Source organism: Oncorhynchus keta, chromosome 29, assembly GCF_023373465.1.
Source record: "Oncorhynchus keta strain PuntledgeMale-10-30-2019 chromosome 29, Oket_V2, whole genome shotgun sequence".
Classification (NCBI taxonomy): Eukaryota; Metazoa; Chordata; class Actinopteri; order Salmoniformes; family Salmonidae; genus Oncorhynchus; species Oncorhynchus keta.
In genome coordinates, this window is record NC_068449.1 from 4,339,910 (window position 1) to 4,350,656 (window position 10,747).

Sequence of the window (10,747 nt, forward strand, 5' to 3'; positions counted from 1 at the left end):
TTTTGACCAATCCTTTAGCTTTTCTCAAACTATGTTAAGACATTTACCATGGACATACATTTGGTGTCATTTGGTCCTATGGTTTAATGTGAATAAGATGTTGGAGCTTTAGCATATGTGCTAATATGCATCTACTTCTAATAGCGTGGCCATGTTTGAATGCATCAACGTTATTTTCTCAAACTCTTATTGTGAAACATCGAATTTGGTGTGAATCAGACTTTTAGTCCATGAGGAGAAAAAAAGAAGATTTTAAGCATTAACGTTAAATAGTCAAAGAAGTTCATTGTTAAGTTTCCTTTTTTTTTTTAAAGATATCAATGTCAAATTTAACATGGTTCATCAGGTTACCCTACAGTTTAAGTCGATAGGCCATTGTGAAGAGGATTTTCAAAGGGTTTTTATGGACATGTAAAAATCATAATTCCTGATTTATCTCTTAACCAATCCCTTAGTTTTTCCTCAAACTAAGTTTAGAGATGTACCATGTGCTTACATACCGAATTTTATGTTACTTCTTATGGTTCATGAGAAAAAGGTTTTCCAACTTTTCCAAAATGGAGGACATAATAAAGAGAAGTTTCAATGGGTGACAGATATGAGGGTTGAAGTGAGATCGCTTACCACAGCGCCACCTATAGGCCAATCGGTGCCATTAATTTAGACCAAGTTACTCATGGCCTTTAGTTTCTGAGTGCCAAATTAGAAGAAAAAAAATCTATGCTTAAATTCATTCAGAGAATAACAATAAGTTAACCCCTAATACTGTGCTATATTTTTACCCAGCTCCTAATGTATGCGCCTTTTCTTGGAAAAACTCAATTTTATAGAGGCTATAGGACCTACACAACGTTTGTCTACAGAGGTGCTCTTTGAAACCAAATAGGTTTCAGTAATTGGACAGAAATATAGCCCAGAAATGACATTGTTATTGGCACAACTCCTCACACCCATGAACAAAAAAACATATAGTTTGCAACTAAAACAAAGGATTTGTGTGGTTTCCTGAGATAATATCTGATTATAATGTTTATGAATCATTACAAGCCAAGAAGTGACATTAAACAATTATCAACTAGTCCATAGTATATCTTTAGTGTATGTGAGTTTCTGTAAAATTCAGACTACATACAGATAAAAATGTGTTTCCAGAAAGAACTCTGTTCACTAATCAACTTGTGTGTCAGAGAGAGGAGGGTGTGCAGCAGCTAAGCGGTCACTTCTCGTGGCCTGAGTTCTCTGGGGACGCTGTATGGCAGAGCGCCCATCAACAGTTTGTTTACGAGTGTGCCATGTTCGCCGCCGACCGCGGCCTGGCCTGGAGTGCTGTGAGAGCAGTGGCCGGGATGACTAGAGACCTGTTCCCTCAGCTAGCTGGTCAGTAGTTATCTATTGTCTTTATTATACATATATATTATATATTAATAATTCAAATTGACTGCAGCTCCATTTCTATAATATAACATAATGTAATAATTTATATTGAGTTTGCGATTTCATTCGTCTCCCCCAGATTTGGACCCCCCTAGAGTGCTCGCCCTAATTTCAGATTGGCTGACAAAGTGTTTGCCCCGCCTACCTCCTGCCCACCACAAAGCAGTCTTCCACTTCCTGTCTGACACTTGTGTCACTAGGTAACCAATACATTACTGGGAGTTTATATATAGAGTGTGGGACTCTCTTTATTTTTAATAGCTTATAGTTTATTGGCCGTTAGTCAGAACCCCAACATAAAATAATTTTCTCTGGGTGTGCGTCAGCTCATGTTTTTTCTTCGACTATGATGTAATGGTAAGTATCACAGAGTTCTGTTCATATGTCTGACATTTAGTCAACGACTGCTACAAGCTGTGGTGGGCGGGACCAGTCACCGATCAATCAATCAGAAACACCTGGAGGTTCATGTGCCCCCAACACCCCTCCCCCTGGCACAGGTGATACAGGAAGTGTGTGTGTGGATGTGTATGTGTCCATGTGTATGTAAGCATTTACATTCTCTTTCAGGGTGATGATGAGATGAGTGTGTTCTGTCTCAGGGTGGTGATGAGTGTTCTGTCTCTCAGGGTGATGATGAGTGTGTCCTGTCTCAGGGTGATGATGTGTGTTCTGTCTCTCAGGGTGATGATGAGTGTTCTGTCTCAGGGTGATGATGAGTGTTCTGTCTCTCAGGGTGATGATGAGTGTGTTCTGTCTCAGGGTGATGATGAGTGTTCTGTCTCTCAGGGTGATGATGAGTGTGTTCTGTCTCAGGATGATGATGAGTGTTCTGTCTCTCAGGGTGATGATGAGTGTGTTCTGTCTCTCAGGGTGATGATGAGTGTGTTCTGTCTCTCAGGGTGATGATGAGTGTTCTGTCTCTCAGGGTGATGATGGGTGTGTTCTGTCTCTCAGGGTGATGATGAGTGTGTTCTGTCTCAGGATGATGATGAGTGTTCTGTCTCTCAGGGTGATGATGAGTGTTCTCTCTCAGGGTGATGATGAGTGTGTCCTGTCTCAGGGTGATGATGTGTGTTCTGTCTCTCAGGGTGATGATGAGTGTTCTGTCTCTCAGGGTGATGATGAGTGTTCTGTCTCTCAGGGTGATGATGAGTGTGTTCTGTCTCAGGGTGATGATGAGTGTTCTGTCTCTCAGGGTGATGATGAGTGTGTTCTGTCTCAGGATGATGATGAGTGTTCTGTCTCTCAGGGTGATGATGAGTGTGTTCTGTCTCTCAGGGTGATGATGAGTGTGTTCTGTCTCTCAGGGTGATGATGAGTGTTCTGTCTCTCAGGGTGATGATGGGTGTGTTCTGTCTCTCAGGGTGATGATGAGTGTGTTCTGTCTCAGGATGATGATGAGTGTTCTGTCTCTCAGGGTGATGATGAGTGTTCTCTCTCAGGGTGATGATGAGTGTGTCCTGTCTCAGGATGATGATGAGTGTTCTGTCTCTCAGGGTGATGATGAGTGTGTTCTGTCTCAGGGTGATGATGAGTGTTCTGTCTCTCAGGGTGATGATGAGTGTTCTCTCTCAGGGTGATGATGAGTGTGTCCTGTCTCAGGATGATGATGAGTGTTCTGTCTCTCAGGGTGATGATGAGTGTGTTCTGTCTCAGGGTGATGATGAGTGTGTCCTGTCTCTCAGGGTGATGATGAGTGTTCTGTCTCTCAGGGTGATGATGAGTGTCCTGTCTCAGGGTGATGATGAGTGTGTTCTGTCTCAGGGTGATGATGAGTGTTCTGTCTCTCAGGGTGATGATGAGTGTCCTGTCTCAGGGTGATGATGAGTGTGTCCTGTCTCTCAGGGTGATGATGAGTGTTCTGTCTCTCAGGGTGATGATGAGTGTCCTGTCTCAGGGTGATGATGAGTGTGTTCTGTCTCAGGGTGATGATGAGTGTTCTGTCTCAGGGTGATGATGAGTGTTCTGTCTGTCAGGGTGATGATGAGTGTGCGTTGGAGCGCCAGCGTGTGTGTGCCCTGCTACAGGTTGCCAAGCAACAGAAGAGGGAGGAACTTCGGAGGCTCAGAGAGGAGGAGGGGTCAGAGGTCAGATTGGACACATTAAATGACCGCAGACTCGACAGAGAGGTAGACACACACTCTAAACACACCATCACCACCCCAGATTGTGGTCAATTTATTTTTGTATGCAGTCAATTCAGAAGGTAAACTGAATTTCCATTTCAATTCCAATTTTCCCCCAATGTCTCCTATAAGATCAATTTGGAATTAGAAATTGGAGTTTCAGTTTACATCCTGAATCGACTGAGTTGAAATGGAATTGAGCAACGCCACTGTGTACTGTATGAAGTTGTATTGCTTCTCCAGGAGGTGGCAGACCTAGTGCAGTCTACTGTGAGGGCCACAGGAGAGCTGCTGATGGGGAGGCTGCTGAAGGAGAGTAGCCTGGTGCATGACCTACTGGAGCTCAGCCTGCAACACACAGCCCTTACCACCGGGGAGAACTCTATACACCCTGACCACACACACACACACACACCCTGACCACCTGACCACACACACACACACACACACACACCCTGACCTCACACAATCGAAGGATCCCACCAGGACCATACACACAGCTAAACCCAAGATGAGGTGAGAGGGGGGAAGAGGCCATCATGCTGACACAACAATCAGTAATAAAGTATAATGAACAAGAATCTAAACACAACATGCAACAATTTCTAAGATTTTGCAGAGTTACAGTTCATATAAGAAAATCAGTCAATTGAAATAAATAAATTAACGAGTATTATTTATCTTGTCAATATGTCAGTGTATCATGTTTGTTTGTAACAGTGTGTTATATGTGATTGTATTATACATGTATTGTAATGGTAGATTAGTCCAAATAAGGACTAAAAATAAAAATCCAATCAAATTAGGCCCTAATCTATGGATTTCACATGACTGAGCAGGGGTGCAGCCATGGGTGGGCCTAGGAGGGCATGGGCTTAGGAGGGCATGGGCCTAGGAGGGCATGGGCCTAGGAGGGCATGGGCTTAGGAGGGCATGGGCCTAGGAGGGCATGGGCCTAGGAGGGCATGGGCCCAGGAGGGCATGGGCCTAGGAGGGCATGGGCCTAGGAGGGCATGGGCCTAGGAGGGCATGGGCCTAGGAGGGCATGGGCCCAGGAGGGCATGGGCCTAGGGGGGCATGGGCCCAGGAGGGCATGGGCCTAGGAGGGCATGGGCCTAGGAGGGCATGGGCCTAGGAGGGCATGGGCCTAGGAGGGCATGGGCTTAGGATACATAGGCCTTGGAGGGCATGGGCTTAGGAGGGCATGGGCCCAGGAGGGCATGGGCCTAGGAGGGCATGGGCCTAGGAGGGCATGGGCCTAGGAGGGCATGGGCCTAGGAGGGCATGGGCCCAGGAGGGCATAGGCCTTGGAGGGCATGGGCCTAGGAGGGCATGGGCCCAGGAGGGCATGGGCCTAGGAGGGCATGGGCCTAGGAGGGCATGGGCTTAGGAGGGCATAGGCCTTGGAGGGCAGGGCCCAGCCACTGGGGAGCCAGGCTGAGCCAATCGGAATGAGTTTTTCCCCACTAAAGGGCTTTATTACAGACAAAAATACTCCCCCACCCTTAAGACGATCCTGCAGGTGTAGAAGCCAGATGTGGAGGTCCTGGGCTGGCTTGGTGACCCATGGTGTGTACGTACTGCCAAAATTCTCACGTACAATATTGGAGGCAGCTCAATGAACATTAAATTCTCTGGCAACAGCTCTGGTGGACATTCCTGCAGTCAGCATGCCAATTGCACGCTCCCTCAAAACATGAGATATCTGTGGCATTGTGTTGTGTGTGGTCTTTTATTGTCCCTAGCACAAGGTGCACCTGTGTAAGGATCGTGCTGTTTAATCAGCTTCTTGATATGCCATACCTGTCAGGTGGATGGATTATCTTGGTAAAGGAGAAATGCTCACTAAAAGGGATGATAACACATTTGTGCGCAAAATGCGAGAAAATAAGCTTTTTGTGCGTATGGAACATTTCTGGAATATAGGATCAGTGTATACAGTGGCAAGTATGTGAACCCTTTGTAAATACCTGGATTTCTGCATAAATTGGTCCTAAAATGTAATCTGATCTTCATCTAGGTCACAACAGTAGACAAACACAGCGTCAGCTTAAACTAATAACACACAAACAAATTATACGTTTTCATGTCTTCATTGAACACACCGTGTAAACATTCACAGTGCAGGGTGGGAAAAGTATGTGAACCCTTGGATTTAATAACTGGTTGACCCTCCTTTGGCAGCAATAACCTCAACCAAACGTTTTCTGTAGTTGCGGATCAGACCTGCACAACAGTCAGGAGGAAGTTTAGACCATTCCTCTTTACAAAACGGTTTCAGTTCAGCAATATTCTTGGGATGTCTGGTGTGAACTGCTGTCTTGAGGTCATGCCACAGCATCTCAATCAGGTTGAGGTCAGGACTCTGACTGGGCCACTCAGGTTGAGGTCAGGACTCTGACTGGGCCACTCCAGAAGACGTATTTTCTTCTGTTGAAGCCATTCTGTTGTTGATTTACTTCCGTGTTTTGGGTAGTTGTCCTGTTGCATCACCCAACTTCTGTTGAGCTTCAATTGGCGGACAGATAGCCTTACATTCTCCTGCAAAATGTCTTGATAAACTTGGGAATTCATTTTTCCATCAGTGATAGCAAGCTGTCCAAGCTCCGAGGCAGCAAAGCAGTCCCAAACCATGATGCTCCCTCCACCAGACTTTACAGTTGGGATGAGGTGTTGATGTTGGTGCACTGTGTCTTTTTCTGTCCACACATGGTGTTGTGTTTTCCTTCCAAACACAAATTTAGTTTCATCTGTCCACAGAATATTTTGCCAGTAGCGCTGTGGAACATCCAGGTGCACTTTTGCAAACTTCAGACGTGCAGCAATATTTTTTTTTGGACAGTGGTGGTGGTGTCCTCCCATGAGCACCATTCTTGTTTAGTGTTTTATGTATCGTAGACTCGTCAACAGAGATGTTACCATGTTCCAGAGATTTCTGTAAGTCTTCAGCTGACACTCTAGGATTCTTCTTAACCTCATTGAACAGTCTGCGCTGTGCTCTTGCAGTCATCTTTGCAGGACGGCCACTCCTAGGGAGAGTAGCAACAGTGCTAAACTTTCTCCATTTATAGACCATTTTGTCTTACCGTGGACTGATGAACATCAAGGCTTTTAGAGATACTTTTGTAAACCTTTCCAGCTTTATGCAAGTCAACAATTATTAATCTCAAGTCTTCTGAGCTCTCTTTTGTTCGAGAAATGGTTCACATCAGGCAATGCTTCTTGTGATTAGCAAACTCAAATGTGAGTGTTTTTTATAGGGCAAGGCAGCTCTAACCAACGGCTCCAATCTCGTCTCATTGATTCCACTCCAGGGTAGCTGATTCCTGAGTCCAATTAGCTTTTGGAGAAGTCACTATCCTAGGGGTTCACATACTTTTCCCAACCTACACTGTGAATGTTTAAATGATGTATTCAATATAGACAGGAAAATTAAAATAATTTGTGTGTTATTAGTTTAAGCACAATATGTTTGTCTATTGTTGTGATTTAGATGAAGATCAGATCAAATTTGATGACCAATTTATGCAGAAAGTACCCACAGAATATGGCTGCCTAAATATGGTTCCCAATCAGAGACAATGATAGACAGCTGCCTCTAATTGAGAACCAATCTAGGCAACCATAGACATACAAACTACCTAGAAAGGAAACAGCCCCGTAAACATACAAAACCCCTAGACAAGACAAAAAACACATACATCACCCATGTCACACCCTGACCTAACCAAAATAACAAGGAAAACAAAGAATACTAAGGTCAGGGTGTGACACACATACTGTTTCTTGTCACTGTAAATGAACAATACTTGTCAATCCTGGTGGTTTTTTTGTTTTTCTTTGGAACATTTTCCAGATATTTTCATAAACTAAATTAAACATTGGTGTTATCTGGTAACCCTGGTAACAAATATTGCATTTTACTATTACTACAATGTATCGTAATGAACAGTTGAATTTGGGAAACTCAGCCCAGGTTATTGCGACAAAAACTACATATTTCTTTACTAGATTTAAGTTTTTTATTTTTTATAAATTCACACAAGGTTTTTGGGTGGAAATCAGAGGGTTTAAAAGCATTTGTCGAATAACACATTCTTGGTTAAAGCTGGCTCTGACAATCAATGAGTAGGTTATTGCGATAAGAATCATATTTTGACTAGATTTAAACCACGAAGTGACTAAAACTTTCAATCTTCTGATTTGGAATCAGAAACCTTATCCATTACGTCAAGCGGTCTGTTTGGACATGACAATATCGTACTGTTTCTTGGCAACAATGGCCATGTTTTTATAAGCAATTTGGGAACCTTTACCTACTTGCGGTAAAGTTAGTCCAATTAAACCACAAAACATCTGGAAGCCTCAATCTTCTGATTGAAAGTCATACGCCTTATCCATTAGGCCACATGGTCTGTTGTGTCAGGCAGATCAACTGAAAGTTTATTCAACTTTGTTCCAAGGGCAGAACAAATCCGATTGGTTTCAAAAAAGTCAATGGGCGGAGTTTAACAGATTTTTTTTTTTTTTTACATACTTAAGTTTTTATTGTAGGAACACGAAGAAAGTACAAATAAAGTCAAATAAAAGAACAACAAAAAAATATCTGTCAGTTACAGTGCACTTCATACCTTCATCATCATATCATCATATTAGTTACACTGACATCTTTCAATTAGTCCTTTTCCAAGTACGAAACCCATTTTTTCCCAGTATTCTTGACCTCTCTCCTGTTGAGTTCTTAAAGCAAAGGTCATACCATGTGGTGTATTTCTTCTACAATGTCTATCCATTGTGTCACTGTGGGAGGGTCTTTTTGTAGCCATTTCCCAGTGATAGCCTTTTTACTGGCTGCTAGTAGGACCTTCAAGAGGTACTTTTTCTCTATTGTGTAAGTTATCAGGTATTTCACCCAAGTACAAAGAAATGAATGTTTGTTCTATGTCAAATCCCATTATTTTTCCAATGTTAGATCTTATTTCTCCCCAGTAAGTTTCGATTGCGGGGCAAGTCCAAAAGATATGAGAGTGGTCTGCCCTCAATAGACCGCATTCTCTCCTACAAGGGTGTTGTGAGCCAGTCTTTGATTTCAGTTTAGGTGTTATGAAGAAACGTATATAACATTCTTCCAACATAATTCTCTCCGTGACCTTGAGTTGGTGGAGATTTGTTGAGTCTCTAAAATGTTCAACCATGTTTCATCAGTTATGTCAATGTTAAGTTCCTCCTCCCATTTATTTTTAATATACTTTAATATAGTTTTTTTTGTTACTCCCCAAGTTGTATGCGTTAGTGAATACTTGGGTTAATTTTGGAGGTGCTCGAGGGTCAGTCACTTTTATCTCCCTTGAGAAATAGTGTCGTACTTGTAGGTAGGTATCTGTACAAATCTTGTTTATCCAAGCCATGTTTTTGACTTAGGTCCTGGAAGTTATCGAGGTTCCCATTCCTTATAATTGTACTGAATGATGTGATGCCTTTCTGCGTCCATTGTTTAAATCTGCTGTCCTGAGTTGCAGGGATGAAGCTGGGGTCGTATGCGGGCCAACTCAGCAGTTTGATCTCTCTGTCTAAATTATTTTGCTTAACTACCCTAAACCATGTCTTCAGAGAGAAATTAATCCACTGATTTTGTCTATTGTATATTTCTATTACCATGACCTTATTTCCCAGTACTGACTGTATGGGTATCTCTGTCAGAGTAGTCTCCATGACCTTATTTCCCAGTACTGACTGTATGGGTATCTCTGTCAGAGTAGTCTCCATGTCCTTATTTCCCAGTACTGACTGTATGAGTATCTCTGTCAGAGTAGTCTCCATGTCCTTATTTCCCAGTACTGACTGTATGAGTATCTCTGTCAGAGTAGTCTCCATGACCTTATTTCCCAGTACTGACTGTATGAGTATCTCTGTCAGAGTAGTCTCCATGACCTTATTTCCCAGTACTGACTGTATGAGTATCTCTGTCAGAGTAGTCTCCATGACCTTATTTCCCAGTACTGACTGTATGGGTATCTCTGTCAGAGTAGTCTCCATGACCTTATTTCCCAGTACTGACTGTATGGGTATCTCTGTCAGAGTAGTCTCCATGTCCTTATTTCCCAGTACTGACTGTATGGGTATCTCTGTCAGAGTAGTCTCCATGACCTTATTTCCCAGTACTGACTGTATGGGTATCTCTGTCAGAGTAGTCTCCATGTCCTTATTTCCCAGTACTGACTGTATGAGTATCTCTGTCAGAGTAGTCTCCATGACCTTATTTCCCAGTACTGACTGTATGGGTATCTCTGTCAGAGTAGTCTCCATGTCCTTATTTCCCAGTACTGACTGTATGGGTATCTCTGTCAGAGTAGTCTCCATGTCCTTATTTCCCAGTACTGACTGTATGGGTATCTCTGTCAGAGTAGTCTCCATGACCTTATTTCCCAGTACTGACTGTATGGGTATCTCTGTCAGAGTAGTCTCCATGTCCTTATTTCCCAGTACTGACTGTATGGGTATCTCTGTCAGAGTAGTCTCCATGTCCTTATTTCCCAGTACTGACTGTATGAGTATCTCTGTCAGAGTAGTCTCCATGTCTTTATTTCCCAGTACTGACTGTATGGGTATCTCTGTCAGAGTGGTCTCCATGTCCTTATTTCCCAGTACTGACTGTATGGGTATCTCTGTCAGAGTGGTCTCCATGACCTTATTTCCCAGTACTGACTGTATGAGTATCTCTGTCAGAGTAGTCTCCATGACCTTATTTCCCAGTACTGACTGTATGGGTATCTCTGTCAGAGTAGTCTCCATGTCCTTATTTCCCAGTACTGACTGTATGAGTATCTCTGTCAGAGTAGTCTCCATGTCCTTATTTCCCAGTACTGACTGTATGGGTATCTCTGTCAGAGTAGTCTCCATGTCCTTATTTCCCAGTACTGACTGTATGGGTATCTCTGTCAGAGTAGTCTCCATGTCCTTATGTCCCAGTACTGACTGTATGAGTATCTCTGTCAGAGTAGTCTCCATGACCTTATTTCCCAGTACTGACTGTATGGGTATCTCTGTCAGAGTAGTCTCCATGTCCTTATTTCCCAGTACTGACTGTATGGGTATCTCTGTCAGAGTAGTCTCCATGTCCTTATTTCCCAGTACTGACTGTATGGGTATCTCTGTCAGAGTAGTCTCCATGTCCTTATTTCCCA

The 10,747-nt window shown here is 43.1% G+C and overlaps 2 protein-coding genes across 7 annotated transcripts in view; one reads left to right on the forward strand and one right to left on the reverse strand.

Annotated features, from left to right (window-relative positions):
- c29h8orf74 (chromosome 29 C8orf74 homolog) overlaps window positions 1-4,369 on the forward strand; it is a 5,854-nt gene extending 1,485 nt beyond the window's left edge. For 2 of the 6 annotated variants that reach the window (XM_035763199.2, XM_035763198.2), the window contains 5 exons: window positions 1,188-1,377; window positions 1,514-1,634; window positions 1,832-1,934; window positions 3,414-3,566; window positions 3,807-4,369. In XM_035763199.2, coding sequence (XP_035619092.1) covers window positions 1,188-1,377; window positions 1,514-1,634; window positions 1,832-1,934; window positions 3,414-3,566; window positions 3,807-3,983 — 744 coding nt within the window. In that variant the 3' untranslated portion in view covers window positions 3,984-4,369. Of the gene's footprint in view, window positions 1-1,187; window positions 1,378-1,513; window positions 1,635-1,831; window positions 1,935-2,117; window positions 3,567-3,806 lie in introns of those variants that run through there. The other 4 variants (XM_052485792.1, XM_052485790.1, XM_052485791.1 and 1 more) reach the window with 4 other exon arrangements.
- Window positions 4,370-8,891: 4,522 nt separating this feature from the next.
- LOC127913436 (uncharacterized) lies at window positions 8,892-10,512 on the reverse strand. The gene is made up of 2 exons (XM_052485381.1): window positions 9,981-10,512; window positions 8,892-9,386 (listed from the first exon to the last, which is right to left on the reverse strand). Exons 1-2 carry the CDS (start codon window positions 10,461-10,463, stop codon window positions 8,892-8,894), a joined length of 978 nt encoding a protein of 325 aa, XP_052341341.1. The 5' UTR covers window positions 10,464-10,512.
- Window positions 10,513-10,747: the final 235 nt, after the last annotated feature.